The 20,741-nt window shown below is 36.4% G+C and overlaps 6 protein-coding genes across 8 annotated transcripts; 3 read left to right on the top strand and 3 right to left on the bottom strand.

The window, feature by feature from the left end:
• Positions 1–141: 141 nt before the first annotated feature.
• On the bottom strand, positions 142–3,280 carry LOC105951585 (Tetraspanin family protein). The gene is made up of 6 exons (XM_012975044.2): positions 2,812–3,280; positions 2,632–2,731; positions 1,798–1,878; positions 1,600–1,704; positions 678–866; positions 142–524 (listed from the first exon to the last, which is right to left on the bottom strand). The coding sequence occupies exons 1-6, from the start codon at positions 3,066–3,068 to the stop codon at positions 453–455; spliced, it is 804 nt and encodes a 267-aa protein (XP_012830498.2). The 5' UTR covers positions 3,069–3,280; the 3' UTR covers positions 142–452.
• A 1,037-nt stretch (positions 3,281–4,317) lies between these two features.
• Positions 4,318–6,063, top strand: LOC105956466 (GDSL-like Lipase/Acylhydrolase superfamily protein). The gene is made up of 5 exons (XM_088816368.1): positions 4,318–4,635; positions 4,726–4,853; positions 4,998–5,240; positions 5,334–5,586; positions 5,685–6,063. Exons 1-5 carry the CDS (start codon positions 4,389–4,391, stop codon positions 5,915–5,917), a joined length of 1,104 nt encoding a protein of 367 aa, XP_088672494.1. The 5' UTR covers positions 4,318–4,388; the 3' UTR covers positions 5,918–6,063.
• Positions 6,064–6,147: 84 nt separating this feature from the next.
• Positions 6,148–8,057, bottom strand: LOC105951552 (37S ribosomal protein S27). Its single transcript, XM_012975010.2, has 3 exons — positions 7,917–8,057; positions 6,524–6,776; positions 6,148–6,427 (listed from the first exon to the last, which is right to left on the bottom strand). The coding sequence occupies exons 2-3, from the start codon at positions 6,754–6,756 to the stop codon at positions 6,334–6,336; spliced, it is 327 nt and encodes a 108-aa protein (XP_012830464.1). The 5' UTR covers positions 6,757–6,776; positions 7,917–8,057; the 3' UTR covers positions 6,148–6,333.
• Positions 8,058–8,237: 180 nt separating this feature from the next.
• On the top strand, positions 8,238–13,100 carry LOC105951543 (chaperonin CPN60-2, mitochondrial). Of its 2 annotated transcripts, XR_016030716.1 has the most exons (19): positions 8,301–8,510; positions 8,630–8,651; positions 8,750–8,884; positions 9,243–9,402; positions 9,611–9,786; positions 9,874–9,969; positions 10,072–10,176; positions 10,280–10,366; positions 10,448–10,537; positions 10,660–10,740; positions 10,840–10,908; positions 11,039–11,116; positions 11,244–11,339; positions 11,447–11,546; positions 11,674–11,777; positions 11,899–12,004; positions 12,249–12,327; positions 12,434–12,660; positions 12,862–13,100. XR_016030716.1 is itself a non-coding variant. In XM_012975001.2 (18 exons), exons 1-18 carry the CDS (start codon positions 8,473–8,475, stop codon positions 12,537–12,539), a joined length of 1,728 nt encoding a protein of 575 aa, XP_012830455.2. In that variant the 5' UTR covers positions 8,238–8,472; the 3' UTR covers positions 12,540–12,795. The 2 variants fall into 2 exon arrangements, 1 of the variants encoding a protein (XP_012830455.2); XM_012975001.2 differs by lacking the exon at positions 12,862–13,100 and having other exon boundaries at positions 8,238–8,510; positions 12,434–12,795.
• A 2,066-nt stretch (positions 13,101–15,166) lies between these two features.
• LOC105951523 (transcription factor PIF1) lies at positions 15,167–18,304 on the top strand. Its single transcript, XM_012974980.2, has 7 exons — positions 15,167–15,500; positions 15,609–16,359; positions 16,999–17,097; positions 17,198–17,263; positions 17,363–17,428; positions 17,617–17,973; positions 18,088–18,304. Exons 1-7 carry the CDS (start codon positions 15,409–15,411, stop codon positions 18,175–18,177), a joined length of 1,521 nt encoding a protein of 506 aa, XP_012830434.2. The 5' UTR covers positions 15,167–15,408; the 3' UTR covers positions 18,178–18,304.
• An 87-nt stretch (positions 18,305–18,391) lies between these two features.
• On the bottom strand, positions 18,392–20,510 carry LOC105951532 (HIT-type Zinc finger family protein). 2 transcript variants are annotated; one of them, XM_012974990.2, is made up of 7 exons: positions 20,287–20,510; positions 20,155–20,186; positions 20,014–20,058; positions 19,338–19,424; positions 19,001–19,089; positions 18,868–18,918; positions 18,392–18,765 (listed from the first exon to the last, which is right to left on the bottom strand). In XM_012974990.2, exons 1-7 carry the CDS (start codon positions 20,358–20,360, stop codon positions 18,742–18,744), a joined length of 402 nt encoding a protein of 133 aa, XP_012830444.1. In that variant the 5' UTR covers positions 20,361–20,510; the 3' UTR covers positions 18,392–18,741. The 2 variants fall into 2 exon arrangements, 1 of the variants encoding a protein (XP_012830444.1); XR_016030717.1 differs by having other exon boundaries at positions 18,590–18,765; positions 18,868–18,921; positions 20,287–20,479.
• Positions 20,511–20,741: the final 231 nt, after the last annotated feature.

The following is a 20,741-nucleotide window of genomic DNA, read 5'->3' on the forward strand; positions in this document are numbered from 1 at the left end:
TAATACTTGCTATTTTCTAACACATGGATTTATTTAATTTTTATTTTTATTTTTATTTTGGCAATCAGACATAACAACACAAGGGGGTCTTTGCAATTAAGTCTTGAATAATCAGTAGCCAAAGCCTTGGGTTCTGAACAATTACAGCAAACATACATGTTGATGTATATATAGCAACAACACTCAAGAGCTCCAATTTCTTCTTTTTATGTTACAGATTGTGCAAACTCATTTCACACCATTTTTCTACCAATATACAATAAAGAAATTAGGGGACACAAAAAAAAATTGATTGGAAGACATATTTACCTCAAACTTTGCTAAATCAGGAAGGAAGAAGAAGAAGAAGAAAAGAAAGAATTAAATGGCACGAGATGCTGGTCAATAAGGAAAACGAACACACACCGAAATTAATTTGATGCGAGAGATCTGTCGTATCCTCAAAAATCAGTTCACTGCTTAACATCATTGGATTGGTTCTGGTTCAATAAACTGTGTTTTGCATCACCGCTGTTCAGTCCATACTGCAACGTGATTTTAGATTCTCGTTAGAGCAATTCAACGAGTAAAGAGAGATGTATAGTCGAATGGAAAGAATGAACTAATTGATGATATTGCTATTTAATTCTTGTAATTTTTTTGCAGGCATGGGGTTGTTTAGATTATCAAATGCGTACCTTATCTCTTATCCTTGAACTCCAGATATCGGAATCACCTCTAATTGAAGGAGATGTCTGGCTTGAATATGGAGCAACCAGTGGTTCCCTCGCACTACCCCTAAAACCATACTCTTCCTCAATGTCGTCATCTGTTCTCCGTTCCGAAACCAATGATCTCAGTATTATTGCAAAAAGCAGGGATAACACCTGAAAGTACAAGAGTCAACCTCAATCAGGCAGTGCAAAAAAACTAAGCACGAGCAATGTTAACAAGTACTATAGCACCAGCAAGATTGCTATACATCGAGCACAAATTACAACTTGCAAAATATATACAATGCAATTACAGGAAAAGATCTCTGCATAGTCCCATAGATGCTGGTAAAGGACCAAGCAATCAGAGAAACAGGGTGATGCTGCCGATTCAAAATAAGCTATAAAAACCCATCGCATATTACCTCAAAATGAAGAGACGACAAACTTAAATGAAGCCACTAGGTTTATATGTAGATGAGATTTTCACCACTGAAGGAATTTGCATGGTTATTCTACGAACAAGAGGTTATTCAACGAAAAACAATAACTAAAGGTTACTGAAACTTTGTTTTTGTAGCAAAATATAGAGCGTTATATCCTCAAGATCTACGGCAGTTTTTAAGTTACCTCCATAAACTAACTCTCTTGTGAACCGATATATGAAATGGAATGTTAAATGACGCAAGTTGATATACTAACTGCCTGCATTAGCTTCTATTATACCTCATTTTCTAATTTGATAAAAAATAATACTTGCATTGAAGTAATTGGAATATTATCCTTGTGACCTAAAATACCAAGTAAATTTCACGTCAACAAAAAACTTTGGTAGTAAAATCCACCAAGTGAAAAGAAGAGAACACTAATTACAACCAATATGCCATAATGGAGGACAAAGACATGCCTGTATAACAACAATTGCGATGCCAACCCCCATAAAGACATCAACGTTGTCTTTGATGAAGACAAGTAGACTGTCAAGTTCTCCAGTGGGATCGACTGGGATATCCTGAGAAAAAAAAAAGAGTTGAAGTCACACTGTCATAGGTAAAGAGACAAAAATGAATAACGAGCACCTCGATAAATAATAAACAGGTTATACCTTCTGCCAGTGGTGATCGAGAGCAATGAAAGCCACCAAACTCGCTTCCAACAGAATAAACATTGTAGTGAGCATAGTGTACTGTGAAATTTATGAGTCAAGGATACTGCATTTGGCCACGAATTTGAGTTTCACCAAGATTTCATTAAAATTTGAAAGCAAAAAAACAAATTGCAGAATATACACATAAATATATACTCAATTAGAAACTAATTTAATGTTATGAAATGATTAAAACTGAAGCCTCGCAATTCATGTAGACTTGATGATATAACAAAACGATTAACACATTCTTCCAACGCCGCATTTTGATGTCTCAAACACCGACTGATAATCAAAATTGACCGACCCAAAAATATCTCAATCTGATCACCGTCCACATCCATAGTTCTAATTTAGATATTCTCAATATTTATCATAATTACGACATAAAATGAAATAGTAATTCATATTTTTCTGCTTCCCTTTTCCCCGTATCTCCATGACCAACGGAGGTTCATATTTCTCTATCATCTAGAATTTTAGAAGTGCTCATTAACAAAAATACCGGAATATAAGTATACAATGACAGGTGAAGTCTTTCGGCCTCCACAATACTTCAATTGTCATCCTCATTCGATCAAAACAATTTGACTTATGAAACAATGCACAAATTTCGTGTTGTTCTACTAACTTATGGGGCCTAATAATGTTAAAACCTTGATCAGAAGCAGAAAATTAACACAAAATTCAAAAAATGAGCTGAATTATCAACATCAAAGTTACGCACACACTTAAAATAAATTATCTAGAATGACCAGAGGTACATAAGAAAAATAATCGGAAAAAGGATACAAAGCAAAGGCAACATCCGCTGATCGCCTCGGCAGCAATGTGACCAATGAAAGTGATGCAGCACACCAAAATCCCGAATCCCATCAATGCATATATAAACCTATCCATCCATAAATACAGACTTGTAAATAAAAAAGTATAATGAAATCATCAACACCAAGTATGTAAAACGAACAGTACCAAGGAGCTGGTAGAGAGTGGAAATCGAAGCGCAGCGAGTCATCGTGTGCAGAAACGACGCCGGATGCTGAATTCAGAAGGTCAATGACGTCCGCCGGCGGAGGAAATTGTTGGAGGTGGTGGTGGTGGTGGTGGTGGTGCCATTGATTGAGCATAAAAGCAGAGCATACGATTATCGCCACACCAACAAACGCCTGAAGGAAATTCAGGAATTTCAGGATGAACGCCAGAAATGTATGCGAACATGGAGTTGCCATTTCTGAATTCGATTTCTCGTAATTCCTTTCGGCTTGATTTTTTTTTTTCAATTTTTTTTTTCAGGTATGAGAATTCGAAATTCGAAATTCAGAATTGAAAAACAGTGATTCTATCGTAAAACCTAATTCAACTGTACAAGAAAAAAAGGGGATTCAGCTTTTGAGTTTGGATGAGTGGGGTTCCAATTCAATCCAATAATTCCGCGAGTCTTGACCTTTTCCATTTTGCCTTTTCTTCTTTCTTTTTATGGCAAATTACGGCCAGCCCCCTGAACTAAGCTCAAACTGCTAAACAAAACCCTCTTGTTTCGATAATTACAATCACACCCTCAATTATGTATTTTTTACGAAACAAATCTCATTAAGTCGGTAAATTTGACACCATAAGGATAGACGTGGAAGACAATACATAGTTAAGAGGAATGGTTGTAATTATCCAAATATAAAGGGATTTTTCGTAATTTGAGCAGACATCAGGGGGTTGACCGTAATTTGCCTTTTCTATTTGAGAAAGGCAATTTTGATTTTGGGTTTCTTTATTCGAGGCCAATTATTAATTGGGCTTTTTTATTCTAGGCCCAATTACTAATTGTTTTTTGGGCCGATTATTAGTTGGGCTTTTTTATTCGAGGCCACTAATTCATTGGGCTTTTTAGTGCTAATAACTAATGGGTAGAGCTTGGTCCACTAATGTATGCAAGAATATTTAATATGCTACTAGGAGTCTATGATGCCAACAACGAATATAAACGAATTGAGTCGAGTCAAATGCATAAATCCGTTTGAATTCTTATTGAGCTTTCAAAATTTATTTCTTGAGCTGATATGATAAAGCAATGGAGTCGATGTTGCACGAGCTTTAATCGAACAGAGCACGAATCGAGCTCGAGTCGAACTTTATACCTTACTCTACGATTTCTTTTAATTGTAACAAATCAAATCGAGCCTCAAACGATCTTAAATTGAACGTCTCGAGTAGTTTTGTTTACTGTAATCAATTGGTAAACCACCATTATTATGTAATAGCTTGCAAATCAAATATATAAACCCCCATTTATTGGTGCTTTTTAGAAGATTTGCATGTATTTATTATATATTCTTCTTAGTTCTTCCTTGCATATATTATATATATTTGTTCACTAATTTTCATGGTGCTGGTACCAAACCATTTATTATGGGATTAATTAATAACAAATCTCTTAACTCTCCCTCTCCACAAACCCCTTCTATAAAACCTACCCCTCCCATTTCTTTTCTACGTTCATTAACTCAAAAGCAACCCCGAGGAGAGAGAAAGAGATAGAGAGAGAAGTTTGAACCATGAGTACTCCTTGTTCAGCCGCCATGTTGGTTGTTCTTGTAGGTATCGCCGCCATGGGAATGGTGGTGCCGCCGGTTGAAGGTGGCAGGGCTTTCTTCGTGTTTGGTGACTCATTGGTTGATAACGGCAACAACAACTACTTGTTGACTACCGCTAGGGCCGACTCTCCGCCGTACGGGATCGACTCCCCGGACCACCGTCCCTCGGGGAGATTCTCCAATGGCTACAACATTCCTGATCTTATAAGTACTATATACAAATTTAAATTATGTTTTCTTTTCCCCTATTATTTTATTTATTTTTAATTATTTTTATTTGTTGATGTATATTATATAGGCCAAGCAATTGGTGAAGAATCAACACTAGCGTACTTCAACCCAGAGTTGAAAGGTGAAAAACTGCTGGTTGGAGCCAACTTCGCATCTGCAGGGATTGGCATTCTTAATGACACTGGCTTTCAATTTGTCAGTCCATATACCTAAATCATTAATTTCACACACTCACGCGCTCACACGCGCACACATATGAAATGTTATTATAGAAAGAGGATGCATGCATGGTTTTATTAGATTTTGACTTTTCATTGCATAATAAAATTTTGTTATCAGGCAAACATAATCAGAATCCACAAGCAGTTGAGGTTGTTTCGCGAGTACCAGCGGCGCGTGAGCGCACTAATCGGAGAAGAGCAGACGCAGACGCTGGTGAACAAAGCCCTCGTTCTTGTCACCCTCGGCGGAAACGACTTCGTCAACAATTATTTCTTGACACCAATTACCCTCAGGAGGCTCCAGTATAATCTCCACGATTACTCCCGCCTTCTCGTCTCCGAATACAAATCCATTTTACTGGTAATTATTTACACATTCCTTTTTTTTTTAATGCAGTGAATCGCGATAATGAAAAATTCCTTAACGGTTTTTTTTTCCAATTGCTGACTGCAGGAGCTGTATAATTCGGGAGCCCGACGGGTTCTGGTGACCGGAACCGGACCGATAGGCTGCGTGCCGGCGGAGGTCGCCTTGAGAGGCGTCAACGGCCAATGCGCCGTGGAGCCTCAACGCGCCGCCGCCATTTACAACCCTCTGCTCACCGAAATGCTCGCAGGTCTCAATCAAGAAATCGGCTCCAACGTATTCATAGCCGCTAAGGCGTTTGAGAAGCAATACGATTTCATCAACAATCCAAAAGCCTTCGGTCTGTTAACAATCACCACCCCTTTTTTTCTTTCATTTTGTGCCCACCAAGTGTTTGATAATATGTTCGACTTTGTTTTTTTCGTGTTTTAAAAACAGGTTTTACAACGTCGAAGAGGGCCTGCTGTGGGCAGGGTCCGTACAATGGGATTGGACTTTGTATTGCAACTTCAAATCTGTGCAAGAATAGAGACGAATATGCTTTCTGGGATGCCTTTCATCCGACAGAAAAAGCGAATAGGTATATCGTTCGAGCAATAATGGAGGGTTCCGAAGCGTATATGGCACCAATGAACCTTAGTACTATTATGGAGCTCGATTCTAGGGTTTGATTTTTCCGAAATCTTATAAAGATGTTTAAAATGACTCTCGTAGGCATGGTCACAATAATCGTAGTATGTTCGTAGTTTCCGATATTCTGACCGATCGGTTTTATGAAAGATAATGGATGGTTAAGTTTTGAGTTTGTTGCTATGAATTTGCAGCACTTAGTACTTGTGACATTTCAAATTTATAACAACAAAATCATGGTGCACTAAATTGACAAAATTAACAAGACAGGTTCTCAAATCCTCAAATTCCAAATTTGAAATCATTTCAAATCCGCATCAATTCTTGATTCCATATTATGCCACAAATTTTATGGAAATTAACATGAACAAGAGAAACATTTCGAACTAAAATCAACGGAAACCATAACCAATTAAATGCCAAAAAGGTCTAGAATTCGAGCTGATTGAGATTATTCTTACGATCTGGTACTCTTTTTAGCACGCTTCCCTTGTCCTTTCTTCGGCGGTCCCTTTCCACGACGCTTCAACATTTCAAGTTTATTCAGTCGCCTGCAATCATCATCAACCATTATTTGTACTGAAATAATTTCACATAAACAAATCTTTAATCACAAATTTATATATATCATTTGCTAAAAATCTCACTCTTGTTCTTTACGGGCCAAGACAAGTGGATCATCCTTATTGATATCATAAGGGTACCACGCTGCAACTTTATCACCGATGAGCTTCTTGCGTAGTATCTTATGAGGGGATCTTTGCCCAGTCGGGTTGAGCACATGGCCAAAGATTCTAGCCCTCGCCTCTGTAACTCCTTTCGTGGCTGCTTCAGCTAGCACATTTTTCAGGCTTCCTAAGCTGCTTTTGATGATGCTCATCACTTTGATATCAAAGATTCCTAAATCAATCAGTCAAAGGGAAAACCTAGATTAAAGTGCGACGTGGGCCGATAATGCATGTTTAAATCAGTTCATTTATTCAAGAAACTGCTACAATGAAGTTATTCAATAAGGCCGCTTACATATACAGTCTGTAATATTTGTGCCTTACAACATTCAGTTATATGAAGCATCATCACAACATAAGTGGATATAATTCACTTATCGGAGCAACATTGGATAGCTGAAAAGCATCAAATACCAGTAAAGCTAGATAACAAATTGATCTCTATTAACTATTTCATGTTAAAACATCGATACCAGTCTACTTAAGATGAGAGAATAGCATAAAGTTTCTTGAGCAGAGCAAAATCATCTCCATCGATCTTTCCTCAAATTCGAACAAAGCTAGATAACATGTAATAGTGAACCTCAATGATTTTTCACGGGCTAATTTAGTTCACTAACTAGTTGGTATTGTAGAACCGTGAATCGTGAATAAGCAAGTACCACTGAAAGAAACTTATCATCCTTATAATTTCGTCAAAATAGGCAACAACAATCTCGACGTACTTATTACTGAAAAATAATATATATAAAAAAATGATATTTGACGAATAAAATGAAATCAAAAGGGCAGAACATGTGAAAATGTGAAATCAACGATTTCAGATTTAGGTGATCATAAAAAAATACGAAACCAAACTTAATTCTAATGTTCACTTGCTTAGCTCGTATTTCAGCTCGAGTAGGCTTCGGGAACCCCCAATTTCAAATTCGAAACTGCCAATTTTCATTCACTCACAATTTCATCAGCAGATTTAACATGGAATTCAGGGGTACAGATGGTAAATTTTTTTTGACAGATGACTGGTTCAACAATTTCAGTTTGTTAACAAGTTTTTCCCAACAATTAAAACAAAACGATTTCCTAGTTTTTTCGTTTCCTTGAAATTCGTACTGTTAGCAGTTAAAACCAGAGCGAAGAGATGAATATGCGAACTGATTCAACCCTAAACTACGATCAATCAAAAGCGAAGCACTCTATTTTTACCACTGCCTAAAAAAATAGTACATAAATTAATTGCACTCCGAGATAAATACAGAAATAAGAAGATTTATCAGAACATAAATGCTAAAAGCAGAAATTAGCAGATTACCTTATGAATGCAGACTTTTGGGGGAAATCGCATCCGTGTGTCTGTGAGTTTCGTAGCCGAGAGAGAAAGCAAAGAAGGGCGGTTTGCTGTGTGGTACTGCTGCCCAACTGAACCGGGTCGGGTCGATGCAGTCAGACCATCGGGTCACGGGCTCGGCCATTTGGTCATGTTACTATATGGGTAGGGTTGGGCTCAATTTCCGATTATGTTCACGGCCCAACTCGTTTATATAGCCCATGTAATAATTGTTGGACGGTTCGGGTTTGCCCGAAAACAAATTAAACTTTAATAATTTATTAAAGTATTTATAGTTTATTTGATAATTTTATTATTATATAGGGGTTAATTTTTTATTTTTTTATTATTATATTTTTTTTTTCAAAAATCCATAAAACCCTAAACCCTGACAAATGATTTTTTTCTTTTTTTTTCGTATAGAAATTCTTCCATTTCCGTTGCTATTTTTCTTGGGCAACACTCCAATTCAAATTCTCCACTGTAATTTAAAGCTTTCTTCACTCACATTTCCTAAGCAAATCAGCCCACACTTGCCATCATGTATCGCTTTGCCACTGCTTTAGCTTCTAAAGCCAGGTACCTTTTATTTTTTTTTTATTTTTTTTTATTCCAGACATTTTCAATTCAATTGAGCTTGTTTCGCATTTAAACCGTCAACCTAGTTTTTTTTGATAATGTTTGTTGGAATTATGTAGGATTGCCAGAGGCAGCCAATTGGTACTTTTCCACTCAAATTTTGATGCATTCTTTTTTTTTTTTAGATTTTATTACCACGCTTTGTTGTTTTGATTACTTTTCATTTATACTATGTGCAGGTTGGTAATAGTAGGTTGTTGTGGAGCAGAAATTATGCTGCGAAGGAAATCAGATTTGGTGTGGAAGCTAGGGCCGGAATGCTTAGAGGCGTCGAAGAGCTCGCTGATGCTGTCAAAGTTACAATGGGTCCTAAAGTAAGGGGCATCATTTTTAAAATTTTGTTAATTAGCATTGTTGAATGTGATTATACGATAGCTAATTTCTCGTTCATGATTTTACTTATGTGTTATATTTGTTTTCAATCAAGTCCTCAAAGTGAAACTTAATCTTTGGCTGTTGGTTGTTGCGTCACATTGTCGAACGTAGTATTTAATGGTAAACTTGTGAACTTTGAAAGGTTTGTCTAAAATTGTTGGTTGAAGGTTAAATCAGATGTATCTTCTGTTATTGTTTGTTTGATTGTATAACTGGTTGATTATGTTTTTTCTTTTTTTTTTGGTTTCTTGTTTCATTTCTTATGTTGTTGTTTCAATGGTGTTTTCTTGCGCCAAGGGTCGTAATGTTGTACTGGAACAAAGTTACGGTGCTCCCAAAGTGACAAAGGATGGTGTTACTGTGGCGAAGAGCATCGAGTTCAAAGATAAAGTTATGAATGTAGGTGCTAGCCTCGTCAAACAGGTTGCAAATGCCACTAATGATGTTGCAGGAGATGGTAAATCTCTTTGACTTCGCATACGTTCTCTCTGTTTATATTGTATTTTACCTAAAAAGTATTATGTATATAACACTGGGAACCGTGTGATTTAGTGATTGTTGAGTGCTCTCTTAGGAACTTCTTTTCATTTATCAAGTTTTACAGTTGTAGAATCTCGTATTTTTGCACAAAAATGGCCACTTAACTTTTTTAATATCTTGTTCAGGTACCACGTGTGCAACCATCCTCACACGTGCAATATATTCCGAAGGATGCAAATCAGTTGCAGCTGGAATGAATGCCATGGACTTGAGGCGTGGGATCAACATGGCAGTTGATGCCGTGGTGAATAACTTGAAGAGCAGAGCAAGAATGATTAGTACATCTGAAGAGATAGCACAGGTTAGATTTATGCGTCAGAATTTAGTATATTTAACCCTCGTTCGATACTTGCACTAAAATATGCACTCCTAAAATTTTTATGAGTAGGTTGGTACAATATCGGCAAATGGAGAAAGAGAGATCGGAGAGCTTATAGCCAAGGCTATGGAGAAAGTTGGGAAAGACGGAGTTATTACTATTGCAGTGAGTAACTTTATCGGTTTGGTGCTTTTTTTCCCAAAATCCAAGAATTAAGTGAAGAACTCTTTTATTGATGAATGCTGCATATTTTACTACGTTGTTCAGGACGGAAAGACGTTATATAATGAACTGGAAGTGGTAGAAGGAATGAAGCTTGATAGAGGCTACATATCTCCTTACTTCATCACCAATCAAAAGAACCAAAAATGTGTAAGCTTCTTACATTTTTTCCGATTAGAGGCATTTTGCTCAGATGTGGCACGTTTATGATTAATGTTATTGAATACTAATGTTTCTCTTGGTTATATAACAGGAAATGGAGGATGCACTAATTCTAATCCATGAGAAGAAAATAAACAACTTAAATGCCATGGTTAAAGTGTTGGAGTTAGCGATGAAGGTAAGATAGTCAGTGCAATTGACATCTGGCTCAAGTCTAATTTTACATGAAATGTTTATTGTTTTTTCTACATTATGTCAGAGGCAAAAACCTTTGTTGATCGTTTCTGAAGATGTGGAGAGTGAAGCATTGGCTACCCTAATTCTAAACAAGCTTCGAGTTGGGCTGAAGGTGTGCCTGTGATCACTTTACATATACATTTTTTTTCCATTTCATAGTACTTAGTAGTGGCTGGTGAATCGGATATATGAATCTTATCAAACAAAAGTTCAAAATTTTGTGTGGGTCCACAGGTTTGTGCCATTAAAGCTCCAGGGTTTGGAGAAAACAGAAAGGCGTATTTACAGGACCTAGCTGTCATAACAGGAGGACAGGTAATTGACCTATTTTTATTCTTAGTTCATCCTCTCTCTATATATATGTATGTATGTCTATATATGCAGAATGCTTATTGCTCGACACTTATTATGTAGGTAATCACAAGCGAGCTAGGAATGGATCTTGAAAATTTGACGGGTGAAATGCTTGGTTCGTGCAAAAAGGTGCGATTCAACTTCTTTTACATGTATACTCTTACTTAAATCTGCTGATCTAGTAATGGGTTAAATTATCTTCTCTACATACGTTGCCGACTGTTGACTTATTTGTCCGACTATTGGACTGAATTTTCAGGTCACAGTATCAAAGGATGACACTGTTATTCTTGATGGAGCTGGTGACAAGAAGTCTATTGAAGAAAGATGTGAACAGGTTCGACGCCAATTTCTTTCTCTTTGGCCTTGTGTTCCACTTAAGTCCTTACTTCCCGTTTTCCTTTAAAAAAGAAAAAAACACCCTATTAGAACCAATGTTGAACTCATGAATTCTGGTCCGACAGTTACGATCGGGAATTGAAGTAAGCACTTCTGAATACGACAAGGAGAAACTCCAGGAAAGACTCGCTAAGCTTTCTGGTGGTGTTGCTGTCTTGAAAGTAAGATTTAACATTTTTTTTTGGGACTATGAGAACTTAATTTTTGTTTTTTTTAAATATCATTGATTTCTTCATTTAACATGTGACTCTTTTTTTGTCCATTTTAGATCGGTGGAGCCAGTGAAGTTGAGGTGGGTGAGAAGAAGGATAGAGTTACCGACGCTCTGAATGCAACAAAAGCAGCTGTTGAGGAAGGCATTGTACCTGGTAACTTGAGCTTCAATTTTCTATGTATTTTATTTTTCCGACTAGGATGATTGATTGAAATTCGAAGGAGAAGGTTCAGTAAAAGGTTTAAATTTCTCGTTTATATTTATGATTACTGATACTGCAGGTGGTGGTGTTGCTCTCCTTTATGCTTCCAAGGAACTGGAGAAGTTGCAAACTGCCAACTTTGACCAAAAAGTCGGTGTTCAGATTATCCAGAATGCCCTCAAGGTCTATATTGTTACTTAATATTGTTAAAAAATCCCTATTATTTTATATAAATATTTGTTATTTTTCGAGTATTATTGTGTCTGGTCAAACACTTTCCTGATCTGTTGTTTTTCCATTATAGGCTCCAGTACATACAATTGCATCAAACGCTGGAGTTGAGGGCTCAGTTGTTGTAGGTAAGCTATTAGAGCAGGACAATCCCGACCTTGGCTATGATGCTGCTAAAGGTATATTCTCTGCATTACCTCGATTCCATTTTTTCCGACACTAGTATTAAACTTGATTGGATTTTTTGTCAAACTGTTTGAAAAAATCTATAGTTGGTTTGATTGTATATCGGAATCGAACTTGAATAAGCAAGTGGAATTCAATACAAAACTAGCTCGAGTAGTTTAATATGTATACTAATATAAGTCAAATACATTCTCGTTCTTGATCAAAGCTTAAGATATCCATCATATGTTTGAGCAGGTGAATATGTGGACATGGTCAAGGCTGGAATAATCGATCCATTGAAGGTTATTAGAACTGCTTTGGTAGATGCTGCAAGGTAATATGACTGTTTTAACCTGTTATTGTATTTTCTCAAGACTTATATACATACATTATTCTTACTTAAAATTCGGGATGATTATCTTAATCGAACTGGGATACAGTGTGTCGTCTTTGTTAACTACCACGGAGGCTGTTGTTGTTGAACTCCCCAAGGACGAGAAAGAATCGCCGCCAACGGGGCCCGGTATGGGCGGAATGGGCTATTGAAGGAGGTGATATTTTTAAAATTTTCTTTTGAAACTCGAAATTCGTTCGCTTTTTGCAATTTTAATTATTTTAGCGAATTTCTGAAAAATATCAAATGTAGTTAATATCGAGGTGGAAAAAGGTAGGTAGTCCCTAGTTAAACAAAATCCTTTCATTTGCTTGAACTCCGATGGAACTTTGACGCGTCTTGATAGTAAATACCTCGTAAAACCGTAGCTCTTTCGATTCATTATGAAAAGTTGCTTGAGTTATAAAATCTTTTTCATCCATGTTTCAGTTAAAAGCAATATTTTGTTTTTAAAAAATAAAAAATCGGTTTTAGGAAAACTATTATCGTGTTATCATGGGTTTTATTAAGTTGAAGGGTATTTTAGTCTTTATAGAGGCCTCTTAATGTAACATATAACGTACAATCATTGATTAGCGGCCGTAGTTACATTTGTTTTTTTAATATTTGTAATGGAAGTGAGTATCTAACGCATCAGATTAATTAATTAAACAGATTAGATGCTTAATTATTTTAATCATCAGATATTTGCATTAATTAAAGTATTTTAGTCACTAGTACGGACCGTTTATACCGTTAACTGTCCTTTTCAGTTTAATAATAAAATCTTAATCAAGCAGATATTAGCAACAATATGAAATGTTAGTACAAACACAACTTTAAATTCAGAAAGTGGACCCACTTAAGGTTTCCAAACAACGTAGTTACCATATTATTTTATTACCCAATATTCCCATGAGCACTTTAATTTGTCATTACAAGTACATTATAGAATCTTGTGGTATATATAATGTATACTATACTCCTGCTAGTTAAATCATTATTAATCAGGTCACTAATTAAGTAAATGGTATTGAATTCCTTGTAAAATAAGTATCGTTTTTTATATTATATATAATAATTAGGATAAATTACTCCCTTTGAAGTAATATTAATTATTTAATAATTTGCAGACCTCCCTGGTATTGCTAATTATAAATATCATCGGAGTTATTTCTCCGTCTTACAGTTACACACTTATGACGAGAGTTGTGAGTGACAGAATCTTGAAAATTCCATAGAATATTTGTTCTAAACCTATAAAAATGCTTATATGAATATTTATACATAAAAATGTATGTATGTGTGTGCATTGAATTTCACTTTCATGGAAAGACCTGTACGGATAAGGGAGAACTGCGATTCAATTCATTTGAATAGAGAGTCAAGTTTCGTTAATTGCACATGGTATATTATATGCTATCATTTTCGTGGTTTTTCGATTTATTTTTTATTTTTATATCGGTGGAAATTATAATTGCTACTGTAATTCTAAAATATATTCTACGTATCCTCAAATTCGAAATTATTTTTTAATCCAAATGCAATTAGTAAATATCAATGTCAAAAGTTATTTTAAAAAATTAACCAGAAATGCAGAAGTCAAACAATCTTGGAAAAACCCCGATTATAATCTTGAATATATGACCCCAAAAAAAATAAAAAAATAAAAATAAAAGGCTCTTTAGGTACATGATTGAAGCATGTTGCCACTAATAACCTTGGTTATATAAATACAAATTATTTAATTTAAAAATAAGATAAATGAGAGCTGGAGATGCATAACATACAATAAATATTTCACAGTACCACTGGCACGATTGACACTGTTGTGATACAATTTGCTCATAATAAGACATTTAACCATTATTTAAAAGTAGTTTACATCCATGTTCTTGAGAAAATTTCCTGATAATGAAACACAAACATGTACAATGACATTATAATATATAAAATATAGTCCTGTGTAATTTACTAAATTTATAATATTATTAAAATAGCTGTTAGTTAAGAGTGGATGAAATTTGGGGTGGGAAATTGTGCTACTATGACAGAAAACAATGTATGTAATGAATAAATACATTACCGTCACTAGTTTTCGGCCTTATTCTCCGTCACAATTATCAAATATCATAATATTATCGGTAAATTTCAATCACTCGAGGTACGCTCAAATTATAAAAAACTCTACTATGTTCAGGTAATTATAATCACATTCCTTAACTATAAATATTTTTACACATTTATTGTTGCAGAATTAAATATAGTAAAATTTTCTACATATATATAAAATGTTCTTCAGTTACTAACTGTTTTACCTCATTCAAGCGCAATATTTTAAAACCAAATGATCATAAGATGTGTTTGTTAAATAATAAATATCAGATTGCGCTGTATCATAAACTCCATTTTTGCACGAACAAGTATAATCTAGAGAACATTACAATATTTAGAAAACTTTATTTAATTTAACATCATAAGATGGTGTGAGAAAATTCAAAATTAAGGTGAATAATATTATCTACTAATATTATACAAAGTTCGATAAATGTAAACTGCACTAAACAAGTTATTTACAATAATTTCTATCTAAATTATGTCCATAAAAAAAACCGAATTCGAATCATTAGACATGGTCATTATATTCTACCGACTAAGACACATTAAAAGAGATGAGAGTGAGACCTTATCTTCCTGCAAAAAAAATTAATTTAAAAAAAAAACAAAATATTGTTTTAAATATATACAAAACAAAATTAAAAGAAGACATATAAATATAAATATAAATATATATATATATATATCCTAGAGAGAGAAACAAAAGGCACTAAAGGAAATAAGTCTACCCTCTCCTCTCCATTCACACTCCTCAAAAACTTTCTTCATTTGGCAAAGAATATAAACAATTCCTAGCTGAGAAAGGAAACACGGATTTCGTGTGTTTGGGCAATTTCAACACTTTGTTTCAGAATTTTCAATTGAACTTTTTTTTTTCACTTCGCCGGTGATTGAATTTAGCCCTACCGGAGATACGGCGATAGGATGAATCACCGGGTGCCGGATTTTCATGAGATGGAAGAGGATTGTGCAATTCCGACTTCTGCTGGTTTGTTCAGACCCAGGAAAACTGCTATGTGAGATATTTTTGCTACTTTGCGCCGATTAATTTTTTCAAATACTCTGAAAATCTGAATTGTGTGTGTATATGAGTTAGGGTTTAATTTGTGTGTTTTTTATTGTAGAGAGGAGGATGAAATTATGGAGCTGATGTGGCAGAACGGCCAGGTTATGGTCCAGAAATCAGCAAACAGGGCTCCGTATGTCGGCGGCGGCGAAGCGGCGGAGCAAGCGGTGGTGAGAGAGATCCGGGGGAGTGGAGCGGAGGAGGGGCAGCATTTGTTTATGCAGGAGGACGAGATGGCGTCTTGGCTACAGTACCCGATTGAGGACTCCTCCTTCACTCGTGATTTGTACGCGGATGATCTTTTCTACACAGCACCAGTCACCAGCGCCGCTCCACCTCAGTCCGTCGCGGAGATCCGTCCCCAACCGGCGCCGCCTCGCCCGCCTCCTGTCCCACCGCCGCCTCAGAAATCTGGAGTTTCCCCTCACTTGCATACTTTCGGGCATTTCTCGAGGCTTCCGAGCAGGCCGAGGATCGAGCCGGCGTCGAAGCCGTTAGTAAACACGGTTAGGGAATCTACAGTTGTGGAATCGAACGAGACACCGAAGGCGGTTGCGGCGCCGGAGTTTGGGGTTTCACAGAGTAGGAGGCAGGTGTATGCAAGGAATGGCAATGCGGCGGTGCGCGGAGGATTGGCTCGTCTCCCATGTGAGGTCACCGTGACTTCTTCTGTGGACGGCGGCTCGAGAGCGAGTTTCAGCTCCAGCGCCGAGCCAAGTCCGCCGAATGAGAAGGCTCCGCAGTCGGAGGCGGCGGAGGACCGAAAGCGGAAAGCCAGAGAAGACGACGATAACGAGTGTCAAAGTGAGGTGAGCAATAGCTAATTTCTTTTTTTCCTTTTTAAAAGAAATAATAATAAAAAAAAAAAGTAAATGACCAAAATAAAATAAAATAATTAATGATAATAGGTAAATAATTAATGATTAAATAATTTAGTATTGTTATTATTATCTGTAAGTGCTTGGGGAATTGGTGTAACGTGGGGGTGGGGCTCCATCTTTAATAGGGTGCATGTTAGCATTCGGCGCTATTATCTGACGTGTCACTTGTTATATCCACAAATATGTCTACAAAAATAGCATCACGACACGTGGATAGCCTGTTTGCCACGAATTTTTCCACTAGGTGACTGTTAACCCCCCCCCCCCTCGGCCCCTCCCACCCCCAACCAAACCAACCCGACTCAGCACACCGCAAAAATAGAAATATTAACAATTGAATTACCAGACTAAGAATTTCCAAATATTAATAGTTTAAGATGTTGTTAATTAAATTCCCATAAAGTACAATTAGGGCATTGATTTACATAATTAATGTTTGTGACTTTATAGTTAATGATTCCTAACTATCAACTTGATATGAGATAATTTCTAATTTTGGCGGGACCTGTTTTTGATAATTGATTGTAAGCACAATATTTAGTTTCTGGCTTGTGCGTATTGTTTCAGGATTTCGAATATGAAGCCACCGAAGCTAAAAAGCAATCCCGTGGTGCGACGTCAACAAAGAGATCTCGAGCGGCTGAAGTACACAATTTATCAGAAAGGGTTCGTATTTTTTTTGAAGGAGTCCTTTTTTGCGATTCTTTGCTTTCGTTTTTCATGTTTATTTTGTTTGCTTATGTTACGTATTTTCCAACTTATGCAGAGGCGCCGAGACAGGATTAATGAAAAAATGAAGGCGTTGCAAGAACTGATACCTCGCTGCAACAAGGTTAGTAGTGAGTTTCGAATATTGCCTGTCTAATTACCAACTGTGGGGATCACATTTTTCATGGGCTGAGTTGCCGTTTTTTTGATTTGTGAAATACAGTCGGACAAGGCTTCGATGTTGGACGAGGCCATTGAGTACATGAAATCACTACAAATGCAACTGCAGGTTTAGGTTCCCTTCTCCATTTCGCAGAATTTACACTCTTCTCGGTTGTAATGCTAGATTTAGTCATGTTTATGATAAGTTTTCATCAATGGGGGTTATTGCAATTTTTCCTAAATATACCAATTTCTTGAATTATGGAAAAGACAAAAAATATAAAAAAGTTATTACAACTGTTTTGTTTTATGCAGATGATGTCCATGGGATGTGGGATGGTACCTATGATGTACCCCGGTATGCAGCAATACATGCCTACAATGCTAATGGGAATGGGGATGAACCGGCCAATGATGCCGTATCCATCAATGGTACCAGGTTCTCCGATGCCAAATCCGGCGAATATGGGACCTAGATTCCCCATGCCACCAGGGTTTCACCTACCACAAACTCCTTTACCTGATAATTGTTCAAGAATTCAGGGTTCTAATTCTAACGATCCAACGCAAAATTCAAGCCAACCTGGACCCCACAATTTTGTTGATCCGTATCATCAGTTTCTTGGTCACCATCACCAGCAGCAGCAGCAGCAGCAATCGCCACTACCACAGGCAAGTTCGATTGACTTGAGAATAGTTGAGTTGAAATGTATAATCTTGAAATATACAATTTTTTTCTGTTTTCAGCCAGTTTGTTAAGAGTTTTGTTGGTTCATTTTTTTGCAGAATCAAGGAGGGGTGCAACTTACAGCGACGAAGCAGGATACCAATAAAGAAGATCGAAATCCTGAGAATAAGCAATCTGGTAAAAAGTGATTGTAATATACTATCTTTCACACAAGAACATGAATATATGTAGGATCATATGCAGAATGTAATAGATATTTAAGTTATTGTTGGCTGTCTCAGCTTGCAAGTGTAATTTAGACCAATTTTGCTCTCACCAAAGCAGCTCAGATGAAAAGGCTCCTAGACGCCAAATTGTTGCCATAATCTGATTCGAATTGAACCAGGGAAAGAAAACATGAAATCGGGGATAATAGGGGTTAAGATTGAATTGAGTATGTCTTGTATGCATGATTAGTATTCGGGTTCGTTTTCTATCACAGCCTTGAAATCTATACACCAAATGAAGCTCGATCATATTGTATATCATACTTAATCGTAATTTCCAAACGATGTTTACCGACAAAGTAAATGCCGGTTGAAAGGCATGGTTGCCAACTTCTTTTGGTTTGGTTTTTGTTTTCTGCATCAACAACATAAACAGAAAGTCGATGTACAACACTATCGAATTTTGTGAACAGAATAGACGTTTGACGATACATCATAACCACCGCTAAAGCAAAATCTGGCTCTGTGGTCAGAACACCCAAAGATTCATGTACCAATGGTAGACAAAATCTGCAATAATGGGAGTGTATGTCGGTTTTATATGTTATTGATAACTAACAATATATAAGCATGTCCAAAATTGAGCATTTACATAAGCAGGAAGTAGTTTACCTTTTCAGTGAATAAACGGAACGACTCGTCATTCATGGCTCTATCAAGCTCCTATTTGAAAAAGCAAAACATAACAGGTTTTCTAAAAGAGAAACATGACACCCAAAAACTAAAGCAGCAAAAATATACTTACACTCTCGGGATTTGCAGAACAATCGATGTCGCGTATAAGTTTCTGAAGCTTCTCATCTTTTACGGAATCACGGATATCGTTCGATGAAGCTGCACGAAAATCAGACGACCACGTAAAATTCAAGAATTGATGTCGTGAAAAGAATTCCACATTATCCAATGCAGGTACATTCCAAAAGCAACGAATACATTTTAAGCGTATGCGTAGAAACACAATTATAAAATCTTTTTCCGCATATGTAAAATCCACCAGACGGAAAAATGATTTTTCCAATTGAGGCCTTCTCATCCTGCGCAATTGTAATATGAAATTTCGGGGAAATTAGTAAAAATTATACCTATGGACTGAAGTTGCGATTCTTGCAACACCTCACTCTGCTCGTCAACACAACATGGTTTGTCAATATTTCTTGCTGGAACAGAATCTGATACAATAGTCGACACATTATTAGTCAAACAAAATGCTAAGGGCGAAAGTGCTTATAGAATAATCAATAAAGAAGATCCAGACTAGAAACCTTCGGGTTTCTTTTTTTTTTCCCCCTTGTTTTCGACTATCGAGAACATAAATAAAATGCGAAAATCACGACAAAAAGAATCATAAATTGCTGGACCTCACAGATCACAAGACATTTCATTAATTTGCCGAATACATACGATCTTAAAAAACAACAAAATAACGTTTATAAGAAATGTTCGATACACAAGGATGCGACAACCAATTCGAATAATGAAACCCTACGAATTGAAGAAAAAGAAGAAAAAATAGATGAGCAGGATGAACAGAATTCAACCATTGATTGTTTTCACTTGAGATTACACACACACACACACACACACACACACACACACACACACACACACACACACACACACACACACACACGCACACACGAGTAAATCTGGACCATTCACTACAATGAGAAGCTAAATTAATACGGATTCAGTCAATATCAAATGCCTACTGCAAAAACTGATATTCAAAGAGACAATCGGAAGCTAATTAAAACTTACGAACTTTCTCTTCGTTCACGGATTCTGGTTTCGTACAAGGAATTACTGCACACAAACAAACGGCGCAACAGAAATTTCAGTCGGATAAAAGATTTTTTGTAAGCTCTAAAAAAAATCACCAGCTTCTAATCGGCGGCGTACCTTTGTGTTTTTTGAAACAGGCAAGGGAACAACTACGAGCCGTCGCCGGAATTCAAATACAAATCAACGATTATCATCCAATTGTAAAAAAAATCGAAGCTGAAAAAAAAAAGAGCAGCAAAATCAGCTTACTAGGGTATTAAGCAGGTAGGGCACTTGTATTTCGACTGCGATTTGTCACAAACTTCACATTTTTTCGGCGCCATCGTTTGATCAAAGCGGAAAGCTTCTCGATTTTGATTTGCGTTTGGGTTTTGTTACTCGAGGCTCCGCTGTGGATCCATGGTTTTCGGGCCCTGCCCCATATCGAGACCCACTCACGAATGGTATAGTTTGGTGGGCTTCAACTGGGCTGTATTTTGATCCGGATCTTTATCGGGTTCTTTCAATTAGTGATTTTTTTTTTTTTTTTTATCAATAATTAAAATTGGAAGGGAATTTTCGATTTTCACTGATTTCGATTCAAAATTTATCGATTTTAGTACAATATTTTTCATTTCAATTTTCAAAATTTCAGTTTTTTTGGATTAGAACTGGGGTATATGATATTTTATTTTGCAATCCGATTTTAATTTAAGAAAACAAAT

This window comes from Erythranthe guttata, chromosome 4 (genome assembly GCF_056151865.1).
Source record: "Erythranthe guttata isolate IM_541 chromosome 4, IM_541, whole genome shotgun sequence".
Classification (NCBI taxonomy): domain Eukaryota; kingdom Viridiplantae; phylum Streptophyta; class Magnoliopsida; order Lamiales; family Phrymaceae; genus Erythranthe; species Erythranthe guttata.

Coding starts and splice junctions, on each gene's coding strand:
- LOC105951585 (XM_012975044.2), bottom strand. CDS start 3,068: ATGGCAACTCCATGTTCGCATACATTTCTGGCGTTCATCCTGAAATTC. Junction 1,705..1,797: donor TCGATCACCACTGGCAGAAG/GTATAACCTGTT, acceptor TTTTTTTCTCAG/GATATCCCAGTCGATCCCAC. Junction 867..1,599: donor TCGCAATTGTTGTTATACAG/GCATGTCTTTGT, acceptor TTGTACTTTCAG/GTGTTATCCCTGCTTTTTGC.
- LOC105956466 (XM_088816368.1), top strand. CDS start 4,389: ATGAGTACTCCTTGTTCAGCCGCCATGTTGGTTGTTCTTGTAGGTATC. Junction 4,854..4,997: donor ATGACACTGGCTTTCAATTT/GTCAGTCCATAT, acceptor TTTTGTTATCAG/GCAAACATAATCAGAATCCA. Junction 5,241..5,333: donor AATACAAATCCATTTTACTG/GTAATTATTTAC, acceptor TGCTGACTGCAG/GAGCTGTATAATTCGGGAGC.
- LOC105951552 (XM_012975010.2), bottom strand. CDS start 6,756: ATGAGCATCATCAAAAGCAGCTTAGGAAGCCTGAAAAATGTGCTAGCT. Junction 6,428..6,523: donor TTGGCCCGTAAAGAACAAGA/GTGAGATTTTTA, acceptor TGATGATTGCAG/GCGACTGAATAAACTTGAAA.
- LOC105951543 (XM_012975001.2), top strand. CDS start 8,473: ATGTATCGCTTTGCCACTGCTTTAGCTTCTAAAGCCAG. Junction 10,177..10,279: donor ATCAAAAGAACCAAAAATGT/GTAAGCTTCTTA, acceptor GTTATATAACAG/GAAATGGAGGATGCACTAAT. Junction 12,005..12,248: donor TGGCTATGATGCTGCTAAAG/GTATATTCTCTG, acceptor ATGTTTGAGCAG/GTGAATATGTGGACATGGTC.
- LOC105951523 (XM_012974980.2), top strand. CDS start 15,409: ATGAATCACCGGGTGCCGGATTTTCATGAGATGGAAGAGGATTGTGCA. Junction 15,501..15,608: donor AGACCCAGGAAAACTGCTAT/GTGAGATATTTT, acceptor TTTTTATTGTAG/AGAGGAGGATGAAATTATGG. Junction 17,264..17,362: donor TGATACCTCGCTGCAACAAG/GTTAGTAGTGAG, acceptor TGTGAAATACAG/TCGGACAAGGCTTCGATGTT.
- LOC105951532 (XM_012974990.2), bottom strand. CDS start 20,360: ATGGCGCCGAAAAAATGTGAAGTTTGTGACAAATCGCAGTCGAAATAC. Junction 20,059..20,154: donor CTGTTTCAAAAAACACAAAG/GTACGCCGCCGA, acceptor GTTTGTGTGCAG/TAATTCCTTGTACGAAACCA. Junction 18,766..18,867: donor TCCGTTTATTCACTGAAAAG/GTAAACTACTTC, acceptor CCATTATTGCAG/ATTTTGTCTACCATTGGTAC.